This window comes from Emydura macquarii, unplaced genomic scaffold (genome assembly GCF_026122565.2).
Source record: "Emydura macquarii macquarii isolate MOO-44397 ecotype Brisbane River unplaced genomic scaffold, CSIRO-AGI_Emac_v2 contig_2768, whole genome shotgun sequence".
Taxonomy (NCBI): domain Eukaryota; kingdom Metazoa; phylum Chordata; order Testudines; family Chelidae; genus Emydura; species Emydura macquarii.
The window spans coordinates 45,451,285-45,471,916 of NW_027132905.1; the positions used below are offsets into that span (position 1 = coordinate 45,451,285).

Consider the following 20,632-nt stretch of genomic DNA (forward strand, 5'->3'; position numbering starts at 1 on the left):
TAGATCACTTGATGATTACCTGCTCTGTTCATTCCCTCTGAAACACCTGGCATTGGCAACTGTCAGAAGACAGGATACTGGGCTAGATGGACCATTGGTCTGACACAGTATGGCCATTCTTAAGTCAGTATTACCACAGTTTTACAGATGGGAAAAACTAAAGTGCAGAGAGAATCACCACTTTCCCAAGGCTGTACTGGGAGTGTGAAAGAGTCAGAAATCAAATGCAGGCCTCCCGACTCCCATCCAGTCCAATGCTTTAACCACAGAACCATCCTATCTTTATAGCTATGAGAGCACCCTCTAAAGACTGCCCTGCCCACATTGGCCCAGCAGCCAGGACTGTCTTCTAGGGCATATCTACACTGTGTTTTAAAACCCAGAGCAGCGATTCTCAGAGCCCAGCTCTATGGACTCGGGCTTGCCCTATAGCACTCAACACAGCATTCAGGCTTGGGCTCTGAATCTCCCCCCCAATCCCAGGCTTCAGAGCTCAAGCTCCAGCCTGAATGTCTACACAGATGTTTTTAGCGTTGTAATGGGAGTCTGTCTGTGTGTGAACCCAGGGTCTGAGACTCACTGCCATGGATTTTAAAATGTAGGGTAGACATACCTGTAGTCTTACTTTGAGTGTAAGCGCTTTGGAGCAGCGACTGTCTTTCTGTTCTGTATTTGTACAGCACCTAGCACAATGAGGACTCCTAGGCAGTATGGTACTACAAATAAAATAATACTAATACTAAATAGTTTTACCTCTGAGAATTCCAGAGCTGCCAGCTTCTTTCTGGCAGTGCCCTGGCTATGTACGGTAAGTTACAATCCCATTAAACAGGAGAGCAGTTAAATCCTTCCATATTTAATGTATTTATTTCTCTTCCTTGAGACATCATTTGTGACGCCTCCCCTCCATCAAGCCACTGCCCTCCTGGCCTTCACTCTAATTGCAGATTTGCTAATTATGTTTTGATCACCCAACCAACTAATTACTGTCTGCAGCAAACCCCAGAGCTGGGCTTATCTGCATTGAGGAAGAGCATGACATGTGGATACAGCATTCGTGCCCTCATCCTTATGGAAGGGATCAGGAGATTAAGAGGCACAGTCAACCCTGATTAATGCTGCAGACTGAATGAGTGGTCCTTGCCATGCGAGGAGTGATTGCCTCTCTGTGGGGAGCTTGAAGGCAGTCTCCTCCCCCGACCCCCCAAGGCCAAGTCTCTTCTGTCTTTAATTCAAGCTGCTGCTCAGCAGTAGAAAAAGGGGTTAAACATAAACCCCTTTTCTTCACCAAAAGCAAATTCTCTTGGGATGGTAATACAGTTTTCAGTGGAACATTGTTCTGAGACAGTTCTCTCTCTCTCTCACTCACACATACATCCTCATTTATATCACTGACTCAGCCAGTTGCTCTCCATACACTGGCCCAAAATTTACCTCCAATAGAAATAAGTAATTTTGTTCAGAGATTTTTCTCTAGCCTAACCACACATTAGGAAGGTGCCTTTTTTTTTTTTTGAAGAAAGGAGAAGGACCAAAAGCTGCATCAGATCAATGGACCAGAAAAAACCCACACCCAAAAGTTGAATTAAAATACACCCCAGGATCATCAATAATTGTTTTACAGTAACACCTAGAGGCCTCTGTTGTGCTAGGCACTGCACAAATGCATTGCAGGAGACAGTCCCTGCCCCCAAAGAGCTTAATGTTTCAATAGACAAGGCAGATGATGGGTGGGAGGGGAATCAGGGGTAGAGAGAGAGGAGGTGACTTGGAAGTGACCAAATTCACCTGAAAGGGATATATGGAATGCTAAAAGGAACCAACCTGGGTATAGAGACCATACTGGTTTTCCCCTGTCAGGGCAAGGCACTGACAGGGAGGCTGCTGAAAAAATGGAGAGGTGTAATTAGCGCCCTAAAGTGCCTTCAGAGCCTCTTTGAAATAGGAGGGAAAGATCATGTCACATATGATTATAAATCAGGATAGGCACTAGTTTCCCTGCCTGCCCTGAGAAGCCTCAACAGAGATCACAATAGAGGTAAGTGAAACACCCAATGAAAGGCAAGAGAGTGCAAGCAAGCTACTTCTATAAAAAGGCTTCAGATCACAGTCAGATTTTCTCCCTAATAGAACCCTAGGATATATAATTGAACCAGAGGTAACTCAGAGAAACGAGACTCATCTTGACATGCTTCCTTTTAAGATGTTCTTTAGTCTCTTAACTCCTTCATGTGTTTCTTTACTCAGTGAAGAAGAAGAAGAAGAGAAAATGCAAGTACTGAGCTGCTATGTAAAAGCTGTCGATGTCTCAGGATCTTCTGCTTCCTCTAAGTGCTGGGTCAGTGGTGCTGCGGTCAGGAGCTTCCACTTTCTGCAAGTGTTTTGCCCGAGCCAGCATCAGCTGAACACGCACCATCCCACAATTCAGATCCTGCTCTCTCTCTGCGAGCTGTACCAGGACTCAGCTCCCACAAGACCCTGCTTCATCTAAGCCATCTCAGGATTCATTTCTCATTTGCTCTTAGTGTTGACAGGGATCCTCAGACATAGCACTTTTCACCTTTTCCATTTCTGCATTCATCAAAGGATTCATTTGCTCTTGGACCATTGTTGGTTCTTCCTCCCACCCCCTGCATTGCTGACATTAGTCCAAAATTGACTAGCAAAGCCAGCCTCTGCCTGGTTAGTGGAGGTGTTTTTGTGCTTACTGTATGAAAACCTAAAAGGCTGCGGATCCCAAGCTGTGCTACATGATTGAAATTCAGTGCCTCTCCCTCTGCTCCAGCAGCATACATGTGTCTGCCTGCTCACTGCTGCTCCAGAGACACATTACCCACTGGGTGTAAGTAAAACACTCATGAGATGAGACAGGCCGATCATCCTGCTTGGAGCTCATCTGACACAGGTCAGCTCCTGCAGCAGTGAGAACAGCCTCTAGGAATGATTGGTATCTGCACAACATTAGATAATTAAGACAATCAGAGCCTAGTGGTCATAAAGAAGTGTCAGCAAAATCCTGGTTGAATCCTGGTTCACTCGAATGTGAACAATTGGGGGAAGAGTGAAAGCCAGTACAAAGTAGGTAGCCTAGACTAGGGTTATTCCACACCAAGAGGAAGTTGATTTCACTTTTAGGCTAAGACAGAACTCAGGCCAGAGTCAAATATTTAATTACCTTATTTGCAAAAAGGTGCTGAGCGCCCACAACTTCCATTGGCACGAACAGGAAGAGGTGTGCAGCACTTCTGAAAATCAGGCCACCTCTGCCTGGGACAAGACCTCAGCTAAACCAGAGGGGCTGGAACTAGCCTTTCTTGCGAAGGGATCAGAAAGTAGCTAGAAGGAGAAATAGAGCTGGATGTCATCCTTCTAGAAGTTACACCCATGGTTCAATTATAAAATAATTCTATTGTATTCAACAGCAACAGCCCTAGCCACTGGGTTGTTGTATTTATTAAAAAGTAATGTTGAGACATCCTAGACATAACAGTGAGCCATCCCAGAGGGAGAAGATCCAACGAGCAGTAGAGAACATTGGTGGAGTTGAGCTACTTTGCAGCAAAAAGGATAGAAAGATTTACATCATGCACATAAGAACTCAGTGTTAGAGCTTCTTTATACCCTTCCCTCCACAGACATATCTGTGCTCCCTGAGCTGCCTACCTCTCATTCCCTCTGACAGTTTCTGAAACACCATCTCTCTCTTTAGTGCAGCAGGTGCTGTTTAACCCACAGAGGAGACGGAAAGCATGTTATCATCCATCGGGTTCCCCCCTTTGATCTCATAGCTCTTTCTCTTAGCAGCTTCAAGTGAGACGGGTGGTATGAAATGTAACTGCCTCCATAGAGATTTATTCAGCCTCAAACAGAAGCCAACTCAAGGCACCCTTCCAAGGTGTGAGGCTACAAAAATAGGCTCCTCTTCCTGCCTGGAAAGCAGGTTGCACTGTCCCAAAAGGCAGCAGAGCCTTTCCTACAGGAATGTCAGTCTTCATAATTCTAGAAATATAGGGTCAAATTAATCATTTATAAATGCAACTCCACTGAAGTCAGCTGAGTTATCTGCTGATTGAATTTGATGCCTGGTGCCAGGCCAGTATATGTCTAGGGAAATTTGAGCATTTGGCCACATGTATACTTCCAGCACTGCAGCTGTGCCACTGCAGCACATGGTGAAGATACTCTCCCGTCAGCATATAAAAGCCACCTTGGTGAGCAGCATAAAATAGGCTGGTGGGAGCAGCTCTCCCGCCGACACAGCACTGTGCACACGAGTACTTATGGTGGTGTAACTTATGTCACTCAGGGGTGGAATATTTACACCCTTGAGCAATGTAAGTTTTGCTGACATAGATGGTAGTGTAGACATTGTGTGCTGCTTTGGGCTTGTGCATCAAGCACATTTGTGCGGCTTGCTGCACAGCAATCCCATCACCTGATGGGGTTGAATGTAATGTCCCATCTGTTTTGAGTTCAATTCAAGGTTTTGCTTTAATCTATAAAGCCCTACGTGGTCTGGAACCTGAGTGCATCAGTAACTTTGTTCTCTATGGTCCATCTGGCCAGCCTGAAATTGACAGACCCTATAGCTAAAACCTCTAAGGATGTGAGGTAGGGCATTTGCTAAGGAAGGACCTACTATCGTTGAGTTTGCTGGTCATCAGAGCATGGTACCAGGCCTACTTTGTGCATTGATTCTGATGTATTAAAGTAGCTCTGAAAGCCTTTCCTGTCTCTTAGTGGCATACTGTTTGCCCCATGAGAAGGGAGTAGGTAAACCACAAGATCCTGCGTCCTTGCATGTGATCCCTGCATTGATTATGTGTTATGTAGACATTTCCAAATGCCATCCATGGAGCAAAGTCAAATAAAAGCAATTTTTTTTATGGCACATGCTTACGGAGATATGATAACCAGAATGAGAGAACCTAAGCCCTTTCCTCATTCGCAGCAGGTTCTAACCTTATATCAGTGCCAGGGCAATAGAACCGTGATTGCTTGAAATACAAAAGGACGCTGCAGTAAATCCATGGGGTACAAACAGCTCAGCATGCTACAGAACCGGCACGCTGCACAATCCCTTTCAGAAGGGCACTAGGGCGGGATATTAGAAAGCTTAAGGTTCTGTCCAGTTTAATTAAAATCTTTTCTCCAGGCTCAAAGAAGCTTATGAGAACAGCAATGGGAAAGGATTCTCCCCTTCCCCTTCCACCTAAAGAAATTCACCCACTTTATATTTACGCCAGGAGTTCACTGTGGTCTCTGTTTACATTTATTTCTAATTACACAGCACAGATTACGTAATGCATTTGTGGCTTGCAGCAGAAAATCACAGCGCTTAGCTGTGGCCAAGCATCAAGCAGCCAACTCCAGGCATTGAGCAGGGCCCTTGGTCAGGAAATTCTTTGCTCTGGCTGCTCCAGGCATTTGGAAAGATATAAGACAAGCTAATGGAGGAGAATGCTTGGCTACCACTGTCTATTCCAATCACGTTCAAGGCAATTTCCTTCGTGCCCTCAATTAGGAGGTCACCAGCATAGCTGAAAATGGATTACAGTGCATAGTCAGCAGTGGCGCAGGTTCCATTTCATTCCATGATGAAATGACTCCATGTGACCTGCCTCCCTCCTGGTATACATGAATGTATATAAAAGCCACTGCTGAATATGGTAAAGCTGGTCTCACGATGTAGAGTCCTCTCTTACAAAGTCATATTTTAGGAGTCTACAAACAATATAGCCGTGGTCCCATCTATAAGAACAAAGGCAGAAGATTTTGTTATAATACTGTAATCCTACACCAGTGTGACTAAAGTAGGGCTCCAGCATGAAGACTAGACATGATCAAGCAAGCCACATTTCAGCCATGGTCCCAAGTTGCATTGCAGACTTGCACCTGAATTCTGTAGGTTGGTTCTCACGAACAGCAACCCAGGAAGCGGGAGCAAAGGTAGTTTTAAGCTCCTGGAGCTGCTTTAACAGACCGTTTCTCGGCCAGAATAAGCAGAGCACAGAGTACTTTGCCAGCTTCTCCTACTCCTCACATGCCCCTACATCAGAGGATGCACCAGCAAAGCCCCCTAAACTTTGGGGGCTAGTTAAGCCATCTTTGCGGCCCCTTTACACCAGATCAGCTATCATAAAGGTGCTGTAGCAGAGTGCTGAATTGTGCCCTGGATTTTAGCCTGATTTGAGAAGAACTATTAAAAGACAGTTCAGATCAACTACACTAGAAGATGGAAATGTATTTTAACCATGGCAGAAGGACTACAGTGCTGTTTTTCCCATTATATTGGTGTCCTTTAGATGGGAGCGAAACCTGACGGACTAGCTGTGCAGCAGAGTTGTAGAGTAATTGGCTCAGCTAGCAGGACTTATGATGCCACAAGGCCCTATAGACCTGAGCCAGGAACAGCGTTATAAGGATCTGTTTAAACACAGATCCAGCAAAATTGGTTTCTCGTGTGGTTTGAATGGGGAGCATGGAGCATAATCAGTCTTACCTCAGCTCCGCTAGAAAACGGTTAAGCCTGAGGGGCCCAGCCCAGCCAAACCACAAGTAACGAATTTAACTGAATCTGTTTTCAAACCTTGTTTAAACATTTTTTAAACTTGGTTGCAGCACAGTGTGAACAGTCTGGCTCCCTTCGGTCCACGGTGCTCCGGTGCATTGTGACAGTGACAAGCGTAGCATGTGGAGAGGTAATGCCTGCTCTGCACTAAGTAAATGCCTCCAGCTGCTCCCACAAACAATACAGAAGAGGCTGTGGTGTCTGAGCCAGTGGGGGTTGCATGCATTTATGCTTGCATCAAAAGAAAGGATAGTAATAATCAACCACAGTGAAAAAGCAACGGAAGGAGCAGCTGCATCAGTCCATACTTGGAATGGCCTTTAGAGTGGGGAAAGGCAAGTTGAAGAGTAATGTAGGTGGAGAGCTCATTCTCTGAGTTTCATGGGGGCTTCTGATCTCAATGACAATTGGCATCTAGGAACTAGGAGACTCAATGTGGGGAAATGGTGAGGCAGCAAGCAGCTTTGCACATACAGCCGTTCCACGCTCATACATGATGCAGCTTGTAGGCAGCCAAATGCTAAAACTTTAAGGAACAAACCGGGATTTACTCCCAAAACACAATCCGCAAAAGTGATGTGATCCAGGGTAGAGTGGGAAACTAGCCAGTTTGTTTTATTACATGTTGCAAGAATTCTGTCTGGATCAAGTCAGCTGAAAAGAAAATGAAAAAGGCTAGAAAAGATAGTAGGGTAACAAAGAAGTCCTCAGTCGCCAGATGATAACTGCAGAAACTAGAAGGCTCTAACATAGATCGGAACATCCAGATCATCTCCTACTGTATTTAACAACATGTAGGACTTCTGTAACACTTGTTATCCCTAGCTTTTGGTGTTGTCCTAAGGGTGAGGGGGCAAGGAGAAACTGAGTCACGAAGTTATGTGACTTGCCCAGGGTTACACAACACATCAAGGACAGAGCTAGAAACAGAACCCAGCTCTCCTGTCTGCCAGTCCAGTGCCCTATCCACTGTAGCTTGCTACTGTTAAGGGACAAACAAAAGAAAGCTAAAATCAAAATTTAACCCACAGGTTGCAGTCTGGAGCATGGTTTCTGCTGTTGCCCTTCCCCTTGTGCCCACCCATTCTATCCTTGCCCTTCCAACACCACATTCTTTCAGTTATACCTGTATAATCACACTGAAAGTGACTGGTCAAATGCAGAGCCTTTTACCCCATTGATGGGGTTAACCAAATTAGCTCCAGCGACACTATGCTGTTGATAGAGTATAATCTTCATCATCCAGAATTGTGGCTGCCAATTCACTTGCATGACCCTAGCAGCATACTTGGGACATGTACAACACGAATATTAAAATGAATGAAACTTCAGGAGGTGCACATCAGCATGCAATTTACTGTGAAGGGGTTACACATATACAGGTGAGAGCAAAACCTGCAGTATTCAAATCAAGTTTAGTACATGAAGAGTTACAGAGGATGTAGGGCTATAGGGAAGAAGTTTGCTGGTAAGGGTGTGCTAGGCTCTGTGCCTATTCAACTCAAGACTATTCACTTGCACAAGCACCAAATTTAACCCCATATAATGCATTTAAAATGCAATTTTATTTAACTCTAGTTGCATGGTACAGCATCAGTTTACTGAAGTGACAGGGCCAGCCCCAGGCAATGGGAATTTTCATACTAATCAACAGAAGACATGTGAAGCAAATTACTGAGTAAAAACTAAGAGGCCAGAATGAAAGAGACAACACATTTTATTTAAATGAGTTTAAAAATAATTTTTTCCCCTTAAATTTTCTGAAAGGTAAAAAGCTTGATATGTGTTTTTAAAGCAGCAGCCACCAACTCAAATACAATAGGGCTGGAGAAAACTATTTACAGGGCTTTTTTTCTTTTACACTTCTACCTTTATTCCAACCCCACTTACACTACTGTTGACTTCACCACTGCCTACAAACATTAGCAGGTGGTCTGTTTCATACAGGTGTTTGAACAGGTTGGTCTCTGGGTTAGCCAACAGCACTGGTCCAAATCCAGCTGGAAGCTCAATTGCACAGTAAAAACCCCACCACTGCAGGATATATTACATATGCTACATAGCAATGCTTTGGTATTCTAGTCATTCCCCTGTCTAATACTACTACTTTGCATTTCAACAGAACCTTTAAGCAGAGGTCCTTAAAAGCTCCTTACAAATAAGCTTTGCAACACTTCTGTGTCGGTATTAATATACTCTTTTCTCTGTGGGATAAAAATGAGGCAGACATGCCTAACAAACTTGCTTAAGGTTATCCAGTGGATCTGTGGCAAAGGCTAGAATAAACCCCAGAATTTCTTAACTGCTAACCACCAGACCCCACACAAAAACTATCAAGCATTTGAGAGGCAGTTATTCCATTGGTCACTTACTGCACTGTCAGTTTCTGCTGGCCCTGATGTCACAATTTTTACTTGTGGTCAGCTACATCACACAGTTCTTAAAGAGGAGGCAAGCAATATAAAAGGAAGAAAACTGGAGGATTAATATTAAAATATTCTAAAGATGTAAATTTTCCCTCAATTATTCAATAACCCTCACGTAAAACAAATATCTTGCTTAACACTTGTAAATCAGATTTGCAAGACACATTGCCTTGCAACCTCCTACTTCAAGGGTCTTATTTTTCTTTGCTTAATTTGTCATGATAATTTAATGATTGTAAAAAAATTAAAGTATTGACAGCCCTGAAGACTAAATTCCTTTATTTAGCCTCAGAACAGGATCATCAGTGGCTGTAAAAACCTACCCCACTCTACCCCCCACGTGTGTGCCCTAACCCTGACCTGCAGAGACCAAGGGAGTTTGATTTCCATAACCCATTTAATTCTTGGTTTCTACAAAGACTATTAAGGTTGGCAATCATCAACTGTGGTGAGCATTTTAGCAGTGTGGGCACCTGTGAAGTGGGCATAACACTGCCATTGAGACTGCGTAACTCCTTTCACACAGGCCACTGAACAGCCATCAGAGAGAACTTTTGGGCACCACTTACCTGGGATAGATTGGAATAAGCAATTTAAAGGTGAAAAGCTCTACATCCCATTACCAGTCCTCACTATATCAAATAACCATTCCCTCCAAGAATCTCTATTACTAAATTGTCACAGATTGACATCTGTCCATCACCAACAGCTCACATGCTTTCTTACTATGTGGTTTATTGAGGGTTGTGGAATAATCAGCCAAAAGGCTGACATGAAAGATGAGAAGTCTCATTTTCTTCAGTTACAATGGGCAATGCTCACAGATACAATGACCTCAGCAAAAATTACAGCAATTGCTACTCACCTGGAGAGAGAGAGGAGAGGAGTGTTTCCTTCAGTTCCTAAATTCCACCCTCCCTCCTCATCCCCACCCCCCACTGTAAAACTCCAATGCACATTGTGTTGAAACTGGATAAGGAGAGGTCCTTAAATTGCTCTACTCCTGCTGCATATACAAGCAGGAAACCTGAGCTCTGAAGTGAGAAAGACAGAATCTGTTTCTCTCTCTCAACCATTGTCCCGCATGCACACTCAGAGGATGCGGAATTACCAGTACCAGCAGGTTTCAATCCAGTTCCCCCTCCGTTTGATTAGCCTATGTTATTGGAGTAAGTAATGAGCTCTTGAAGGAAAAAGAAAAAAAAAAAAAGTAAATGTATAGTGGGGAATCATGAGCTCTCCCAAAGATTTCCACCCAAGGATTTCAGATCTGCTCTAGATGAGAAGCCAACTAGAGACCCATGCTCCATTTTACCTAATGCCTCAAGTGCATGTTTTGTGGGCTCTCTGGCTTTGCCTCTCTCTTATACTCATGAGTGATGTCTTTCACTTTAGATTCACACCCACCTCTGGCCCACATGAAGCTGGAGTTCAACCTTTAATTAGCCAGAGTTAACAAGCAAATGTGGTTTTCAGAAGAGGGACAACAGGAGCACTCTGGAATTGGCCGTAGGGGGTTAAGAGGATTTTCAGTGTTCTATCCATACTCGGCACCAACATACGCAAATAATTTATCCCAGATTCTTGCCCTATTTTAATGTAAGAAGCTACTGTTCCAAAACCGGTAGCCACTGGAAATTAGTGAAATTGAGCAGGGAGGGAGAATGGTATAATAAGGATGTCAGGCAACTTGGGCTTAGTATACAGATACAAGAGATGGCAGCAATATCCTGATGTGAATATATTTGTTCAGGCATCTGAACTCCACATTATCCTGTTTACAGCATATCTGCATCAGAGATGCCTACTTAACCCTTCCAGGTTTGGACTTCATTGGTAAATCTTTCACAAAAGCAATATGGATATTTTGAATTTGGTGAGTTATCGATATAATAAATCAATAAGAAACAAGAGTAGCTATTAAAAACTGTATTTCCCCGCCCCAACAGTTACATTTATGTCAAAAGATTAAGCCACAGAAACACTTCACTTTTCTTCTTTAAAAAGATGTAACAGCTCAGAAATGCCATAGATACACATAGAGGATGCATATTAGCTTGACAATGACAGGCCACCAAAATCCAGCCCAGTCATTCCAGCCAGCAGTCATAACACGTACCACCTTAAATTAACCCTTTAAGGGCTGCCCCCTTTGCACCAAAGTTAAAATCAAAGTGCTTCTTAGTTCAAATCTTTAGAACCAATTGGGCTCATTGCTGGTTTCATTTTAATACAGGGAAATCTCATCCATCCTCAATAAACTGAGGTAAGAGATTAACTTTCACACTGAAATTTTATGAAGATGCAACTGAATCAAAAGGATCTTTTTCATAGATAGAATTACAGTTGTTCTCATTTACACAATGGTTATTTGTTCAAGATAAAGTCCCCTCTTCTCTCTCTCACACATATTCCAATGGCTCCTGTTTGTTCACTTTTGAGATTTTAATAACAGCTGTATCATCATAACTGCATGTCATGAGAACAGTCAAGTAGTCCCAGCCAGGATCCTGAGCTGTTACTCCGAATAATTAACAATCACATGAAACAATAAGGTACAGGTGAATGGATTTCTATTTAAATAGGGTTTGAAATATCTTAAATCAGTGCAACCCACAGCAAAGTCTAGAAGTGTAAAATTCACTGCACAGAATAGAGAATGAAGTACTCGGTGTAGGCAGCAGCACTAGGCAGGATTTTAATATTCACTGTGCAGGTTCCTGAAAAGCGAGTGCAAGTTTTTAAAATTTCACTGCAGGTGAAGGCCCTACCTCTCCTCCCAGATCTGTGAACCTGTGACTGTCATCTGGACACTCCTGTTTGGGCAGTTTAGTGAACTCCCACTGCCACCTATAGAGCAATGGCCACAGAAAAATGGATTAATCCTGGAGGCAGACGACTTCCATCTCACTGAACTGTCGCAGGTGCTAGAGCCATACTGCCCATAATACTGCAAGCGGTAAGCAACTTTGTTTATTATATTCCAGTGCAACAAGGATTAATTTCATGGGTGGTAATGTTCCCCGATGTGAGAGCTAAATCCTATGCAGCAATTAAAGGGTTAAAGTGGAGCTCTATGGACTATTTTACACAATTCATTTATACGCTATACAAATTTGGCAATTTAATGTCACAGCCACAGATATGCTTTTCTTGCAATTCCTGCAAATCTACAGCTCCTCTGTCAGAAGCAAAGAGAAAAGCCACCCAAATGCCCCATTTTTCAGCAGGAGTTCATTGATACAGCCCACAGCAAAGCAGAGGTAAGGCTGCAGATGTCCACATTCCAGCTGGGACAGGTAGACTTATTAAAGTAAATATGCTTTTGACACATGCTCCCAAAAGAGCCCAAGGCCATAGAGCAGATAAGTATGGAAAAATTGATTGCAAGGGAGACCTTGCAGCTAACAGGAAATTAAAAACACAGTTCTGAAGCCAATCAAAAAAAGCAAGTGTGTGTGTGTGCGTGTATGTAATAAATATTGCAAAGAATATTTGTCTTTTTCCCCCAGGTCAGTAAGTGAAAAGTAATAACCAACGCACCAAAAATCAACTTTCTACAATGAAAATGTTGACGTCAGCAAAATACCTGCAAGCCAATTTAGAGAAAGCATTTGCATTATCAGCCAATCACAATTCAATTCCAGTTCTATGCAGCCAACCAAACCCTCTTCAAATTCACAAATATGATCTAAATAAGCACCAGAGCTTGAAAAGCTTCTTTAGAAGTAGGATGTCAAGAGGCTTATTTTAAAATATAAAATAATATCAGAACTAAAATAAAAGTTTTCATTGGTCAAGTTTAAAAAGTTGTCTTCCTTTAGCCAATCACAAACAGAGTCTGTCCCTTTGAACCAATTGTAAATGCATCACTAGCTTCGTCCTTGGTTAACACAGCCCAGGTGAGTAGCAACGGTGTATAGGAACAGATGGCTGTGAGATGTATTCAGAGAGTTGGACAAAGAGAAGCAAAATTAAAAGGAAAAGGGCAAGGGCTGCCATGGAAAATTAGGGGAGGGCAAAGGAACTTGTTAATGCTCAGCCATCCTCTATCTTCAGGAATCTCATTGCCCTCTCCAGCTCTGTGTTGCTCAGACACTCTTTAATTACTGCCTTCTGTCTTCCGTCTCTGATCTGGAAAATGCCATCACCACGTCCTCAGCACCTGTAAGTACATATAAAAAAAGGGGAGCTAAGATTACTGCATTCAGAGAATAGGGAGTGGGCTGAATTTCAGTATGTCAACCCCAAACATTCAAAAGTCGTGAGTCAGGACTTCCAAAATCACGAGGATTTAAAAAATAATAATTTTAAGTTCCTATTTGTCTTCTGGTGTTGGAGGATTTAGGGTTCATGTTTTCAAGCTTTTCTCTGCAATCACAAGGATTAGAATTTGTTGTTGTTCATTTTTAAAAAAAAAGATAGCTGACATTCTCCAGTTTTCATATACCTCCAGGAGCTGGAGCTTTAAGAAAAACACCAAATATCAAGAGAGTTGCAAACACTGGAATCTGCAGACAAATTCTTTGCTGGGCTCATCATCCTTCAGACCCTTGCAATGCAGAATGGCCTTGCTAAACTTTCCTGGAGCATGAAGAATGGGGCTATGTTCAAGAAAAAGTTGTTTGGGAGTTGCTGCCCTATGTGTTGTATCCTTCTTTAATGGGATATTTTGATTATTCTTTGCAGCCTGCCTTCATTATTCCTAACAGGAATTTCCTTCACACAGGGCTGCAGTTTTGTTAGGCCCCATTCAGAGGCTTTTCATTGTCTATGGATATAAGGTAAGCATGTAGCAACACAGTACTTTGTATTTATTATATGTAGCATGGCACCTTCCACTCCAGGGAATCAAAGTGCTTTCTGAACATTAATGTGGCTGCAACACGTTTAAGGAAGGTAAATATTATTCCCATTTTAAAGATGGAGAAACTGAAGCACAGAGGTTAAATGGATAGCTTAAGATCTCTCACGTGCCCAAAAATCCCAAATGTGGCACAGAATGGAGTAGAATCCTCCCCTACTGCATCCATGTAAGGACTCCTTGTTTAACCAAAAGATAGTCCCAGACACCCCCCTGATGTTCTCTCAAGTTTATTTCTGACAGCTGCTTTTCCCCTCATGTCTTTCTGGCTAGTTGTAGAGGTTTTTAATGCCAGCCAGGCGACCAAATTCAGTATCAGTTTTGCTGCATGGTGCGATTGTTCAGTGCAGTTACAGTTGTCAATACCTCATGTCCTTTGAGTGAGAAGTTTATATTAAGACACAGTGAGGGATACGTATCACATGTGCACATCCAATGGCTCACAATGAGTCCAAGTGGTGTCAAACAGAGTTGATCCAAAACTCAAGGCACACTAGAGTCTCACCTCATAAGGTGTATAACTGAACATAAGAACGGCCATACTGGGTCAGACCAATGGTCCATCGAGCCCAGTATCCTGTCTTCCAACAGTGGCAGGTGCCAGTTGCTTCAGAGAGAATGAACTGAATACGGCAATTATCAAGTGATCCATCCCTTGTCGTCCTGTCCCAGTTTATGGCAGTCAGAAACTTAGGGATACCCAGAGCATGGGGTTGCATCCCTGACCATCTTGGCTAACCACCATTGATGGACCTATGCTTCATGAACTTACCTAATACTTTTTTGAACCCAGTTATATTTTTGGTCTTCACAACATTTCCAGGGAACGGGTTCCACAGATGGACTGTGCGTTGTATGAAGAAATACTTCATTGTTTGTTTTAAACCTGTGGCCTATTAATTTCATTGGGTGACCTGTTGTTCTTGTGTTATGTGAATGGGTAAATAACACTTTTATTCACTTTCTCCATACCATTCATAATTTTATAGACCTTTATCATATCCCCCCCCTTAATCATCTCTTTTCTAAGTTGAACAGTCTGTCTTTTTAATTTCTCCTCTTACAGAAGCCATTCCATATCCCTAAAGTTTTTGTTGCACTTTTTCCAGTTCTAATACATCTTTTTTGAGATGAGGTGACCAGAACTGCGTCAGTATTCAAGGTGTGGGTGTATTGTGGATTTGAAATGTTCTGTCTTATCTCTTTCTTTCCTAATGGTTCCTAACATTGTTACTTTTTTTTTTTTTTTTTTGACTACTGCTGCACGCTGAGCAGCTATTTTCAGAGAACTATCCATGATGACGCCAAGATCTTTTTCTTGAGTGGTAACAGCTAATTTAGATCCCATTATTTTGTATGTATAGTTAGGGTTATGTTTCCCAATGTGCACTACCTTGCATTATCAACACTGAATTTCATCTGCTATTTTTGTTGCCTGGTCATCCAGTTTTATGAGATTCCTTTGCAATTCTTCCAAGTCAGCTTTGGATTTAACTATCTTGAGTAATTTTTTTTTTTTAATCTGCAAACTTTGCCATCTTATAAGGAACATTGTAAGTTGTGAGCAATGTTTAGCTTTCCTCAATTTTGTAATTAGATAGCCCTGAACATCACTGATCTGTGAGCATCCTTAAGGATACTAAGAGACTGAAACATTTTTGTTATGCTCTGGCAATAGCACAGAGCTCTCTTTTTGAAACTGAAGGCCTCTATTAACCCACAAAACAGGCTTGCCATGCTGTACAAGGTTCTCACACTGCCCTTCCAAAGTGCTTCAACCTTGACCTGAAGGAACCACCTGCAAGGTTCAATCTCCATGACCTATTCAATCCTTGGCCTTTTGGCTGAGGCTGTCAGTTGTGCAAAGGTCACCTAACTCGTGCTCATGGTTGCCGGCTTTCCAATTTCTGAAAACCGGATACCCCTGCTCTGCCCCCTCCTCCTGAGGCCCCATCTGTGCTCCACCCACCTTTCCCCAAGGCTCTGTCCCCATTCGCTCCTCCCCGTTACTTGTTGCTCTCTCCCCTATAAAACTAAAACTGGCATTTGATTCTTACTAAACAAGATGTAATTGCTTTGAATATTTTGAAAAGAAAAAGTTAAAACTGACAGAGACATGTTTAAGGACTTATTAAAACCCTGAAAACCCTACTTCATCTGACTACTCCTTACTCACACCCGTGGTCCCACTGAAGTCAATTTAAAGTCAATAAGATTACTTGCATGAGCAAAGATTATTCTTGTAAGTAAATGTGCAGAGTTGGGCCCAAAAATTGCTACTGTAGAAAGAAATCAAAAGAACTGAGGCAATTTCATCCGCTGAAGAGTACAGAACTTTTTAAAAGCTTGTAATATGTACTTTATTAATAGAGTGGAATGGCTCCAAAGTTATTCACAAGCATAGATGTATTTGCAGACTGGGATTCATAATAATTTATTTGTAGAAGAGAAATCTAAGCAAATGTCCACCCTCCCCTAATCTATGCATTCTCTAGCCTTGAACATTCAGTAACTTCAGAGTCAAGGAAATGCATTTGTCCCTTCCTCTCCATATTTTTTTTTATGATTTGCATTAATCTCATTTTCTAAAATATATTATGACAAGCTAATTACCTCAGGCCACAGCTTTGAAACCTTGGTGTGCCTTTCCCACTCCTCCTCTCTTATAGGAATTTCACTAATAAATCACTGTGCATAATAAGCCAGGCTTTCTGATATGAATTCACAGCATTCTCTTAAGAAGCGATTTTCCTGACCTGAAAGTTTGTGTATTACAACTTGCATGTGAATCCAAAAACAATAATAAAAAGCTTCATATTATCTACCTTGTCTGTTTAAAAAAAAAATTAAATAAATAAGGCTTCAGAAAAACTGGGAAGCATCCCAGCCAAACCAAAAACCTTGTCATATGTCTTTACATATTGACTTTAAACAGATGAAACTTTTAAATTGCCAGCAATAATCAGCATACCTATCCATTGTGCTTGCGGCAGTATTATAGGGTAACAATTATGTTCTCATTTCTCCTTCTGATTTTTTCTTCTCGTACAAAGTACCTTTTTAAAAAAAGTAAATACATTTTGGACAGCATTTGAAATGCACCATAAATAAATAAATATCTGGGGTGTGTGTGTGTGGGGGGGTGTTAAGGTATTTCCTATTCCCATCCTCTCCTCTTGGGCGGTTGTTTAGTATGAGTTTGGATTTTTGTTGTACTGTTCCTGACAGCCCTGTTTAGGTGCTGGGATCTCACAGCCTTATTCAGGGGCTAATTCCTGGGCTCTGAAGCTGGGATAATTTAGATGAGATACTAAAAGAGAGATTTTAAAGTTCTGCCTGGAAACATACAGCCCAATCCAACCACACATCGCATAACACAAAACACATACAGCACAACATATACACAGTACAACCCCATCCAAACACAGGCACAGCACAACCCAACACACAACACAAAACATACACATAACACAAACAAAATACCCATACAGTGCAACACAAAAAACACACACACAATGCAGTCACAGACACACAACCCAATCACACACAGCACAACCCAAAAAACACTGTATAATCCAAACACACGCCACCACCCACATACACAGCACAACACGAACACATAACCCCAGCCTTGCATCCCTGCCCGACAATACCCGCAGCACTGTCCACTGCTCTGTGAGGCCTCAGCTGCCTTCCTGAACCACTCAAAGCCCTGCAGCCCCACAGGGCGTCCAGAGACTCCCTGCATTACCTGCAGCAGCGGGGCAAGTCACAGCCACTCAGCAGGGACAGTGACTTCATGCCCTGGGATCTGCTGCTGGGAAGACCAGAGCGAGCCCCAGGGAGCAGGCAAGTGGAGCTGTGGGATGGAAAGAGGGAGTATGGGAACACAAGAGACGGGCAGGAAGCTGAGCTGGCCTGGCTCCTCCTCTTCTCTGGGACTCACCTGATGCCTGTAGAGTGGGACTGGGAGATGATCACAGCCATGCTGCCCCCTCACTCACTCAGCAGCTAAGTGCCACTCTGCAGTGGGCAGTGCCTGCTTGGCCCCTACAGTTCTGGTGCCCCTGCAGGTGGTAACCAGACTTTTGGTGTCTGGTGCCTTTTTCGACCAGACTTTCCGGTCAAAAACCAGACACCTGGCAACCCTATGCCCAACATGAGAGGAGAACTGAACTGAGACCCACCTAGCTTATTTCACATAAACCATGAATAGCTTCATTAAGTCACTACTGACTTGGGTGGGATTTGAACTGGTGATTTATAGACAAAAATATTCTATGGCTAACTATTACCCACATGAGCTATCTAGTCCTATGGAGAACAGTCCCTTCTAAATGATTTTCATGCTTCAAATAACATTTCCTCTTGGGCCATCCACAAACCAGTCTGCTCTCTGGACTCCTAAGTGTTCAGAGAAGAGTGCAAGGTGACACAAAGTGAAACATCTTCAGAATGTTGGGGAAATGAGAGCATGTGAACTGGTCAGAAGGCAGTGTTATAAATAAATCTCTTTAGTCTAGATAAGGCCATTAAAAAAGTGATTTAGAGGTTGACTGTGCAATATTTTTAATCTGTTGCAGAACTTCCAGTCCTCAGAGACTCAAATAAAAGCAAATGCTGCTTTCATCTGTGGATCCTCTAGCTCCAACTATCAAACATCAGAAACTTTTTTTAAAATATATACTCTAACATGCACCATCCACACAATTTCTGATATTTGACCAAGCATTAAACTGATCCTTGCTACTTAAGTGTAACAGATGACATGAACCACATTTTTCCCCCCTTCATGAATTAATTGGGCCTGCATGAGCTAATTATTTCTTTCATTTAGGTTTCCTTTGAAGCCTCTACTAAACTTTAAACTGGAGGACTAGACAGCCGAGGAAGACGCTTTGAGCAGCAGCATTCTCATTGATTGTTCTCACCCTCCTCCCCAACTTAAATACGACTCAGAGGCAGCTCTTCAGTGTTCTTAATAGCGATGAATGTGAACCAAAATGCTGTCATCAGAATACTAGTAAATGTTAGGGAAGTTTGGATCAGAGGTGCATGGGGGGCCTCCATACATGACACAACTCAAGATCAGAACCTTATCACAGAACCATAGAAATGTAGGACTGGAAGGGCCCTCGAGAGGCCATTTAGTCTATCCCCCTGCAGTGAGGCAGGACCAAATATGCCCTAAACCATCTTTGACACGTGTTTGTCTAACCTGTTCTTAAAAACCTCAATTGACAGGGATTCCACAGCCTTCCTTGGAACCTGATTCCTGTACTTAACTATTCTTATTGTAAGAAAGTTTTTCCTAATATCTAAATCTCTCTGGCTGCAGATTAAGCCCTTTATTCCTTGTTCTACCTTCACTGGACATGGAGAACAATTGATCACTGTCTTCTTTAAAATAGCCCGTATCTATTTGAAGATTGTTATCGGGACCGCACTCAGTTTTCTTTACTCAAGACTAAACAGGACCAATTTTTTAAACCATTCTTCATAGGTCAGGTTTTCTAAATCTTTTATTATTGCTCTCCTCGGGACTCTCTCCAATTTGTCCTCGTCTTTCTGAAAGCATATTGCCCAAAACAGGACACAATACTCCAGCTGAGACCTCACCAGTACCAACCAGAGTGGAACAATTACCTCTTCTGTCTTACATACAACACTCCTGTTAACACATCCCAGAATAATAATAGTCTTTTTTTCTCAACTACGCCACATTGCTGGCTCATTCAATTTGTGATCACAATGACCCCCAGATCCTTTCCTGCAGTACTACCACCGAGCTAGTTATTTCCCATTTTGTAGCTATGTATTTGATTTTTCCTTCCTAAGTGTAGTATTTAAGAACATAATCACGTTTGCATTTTGCACTTATCTTTATTGAATTTCATCTTGATGATTTCAGACCAATTCTCTAATTTGTCAAGGTCCTTTTGGATTATAATCCTGTCCTCCAAAGTGCTTGCATACACACACACACACACCCCCAGGGTGGGGTTATCTGCAAATTTTATAAGTATATGCTCCATTCCATTATCCAAATCATTAATGAAAATAATGAATAGTACAGGATAGGATCCTGTGGGACCGCACTAACATACACCCTTCCCAGTTTGACAGTGGACCATTAATACCTACTCTGAGCATGGTTTTTCAACCAATTGTGGGCCCATTTTATAGTAATTTTATTTAGACCATACTTTCCTAATTTGCTTATGAGGATGTCATAAGGGAGTGGATCAAAAGCCTTATTACAGTCAAGCTACATCACATCTACTGCTTCCCCCCCCCCCCATCCACTAGGCCAGAAACCTTGTCAAAGAAGGAAATTAGGTTGGTTTGGTATGATTGGTCTTGACAAATCCATGTTGACTATTACTTATAACCTCTAAGTGCTTACAAATTGATTGTTTAATATTTGTTACAGTATCTCTCCAGAATTATCTGTACAGCCCAAGAGTCCTAGCTTTCTGTGCTGTTCCCTTGCACAGCTTACTGTGGCGAGCGTATAGCAGTCTGCAAAGCATAACAGGAGCAATAAATCTCCTTAGCCACACAGCAGATGCTCAGAGTTTTGCAGTTCATTTTGGCTTTCTCAGTCAAATCAGTTCTCTGAATAGTATGTTCACAGTTTGCTAGCTCCTGTTCTAAACAGTGGCAGTAAAAATAAATATTCAAGACATTTTTAGAGATACATTGCGCTAGGAGCTTCTGTTTACCCTACCATTTACTTGGACCTCCTGCTGAGAAACAGATTGGGGCACA

General features: G+C 42.3%; 1 protein-coding gene across 5 annotated transcripts in view; it reads right to left on the reverse strand.

Annotated features, from left to right (window-relative positions):
• Positions 1 to 3,181: 3,181 nt before the first annotated feature.
• Positions 3,182 to 20,632, reverse strand: part of CTNNBIP1 (catenin beta interacting protein 1) — a 63,702-nt gene continuing 46,251 nt past the window's right edge. For 3 of the 5 annotated variants that reach the window (XR_010923506.1, XM_067567363.1, XM_067567365.1), the window contains one exon: positions 10,912 to 13,162. Coding sequence is in view for 4 of the 5 variants with exons in the window: in XM_067567365.1 (XP_067423466.1) it covers positions 13,104 to 13,162 (59 nt within the window). In the remaining variant the exon portion in view is untranslated. Of the gene's footprint in view, positions 3,337 to 10,911; positions 13,163 to 20,632 lie in introns of those variants that run through there. The other 2 variants (XM_067567362.1, XM_067567361.1) reach the window with 1 other exon arrangement.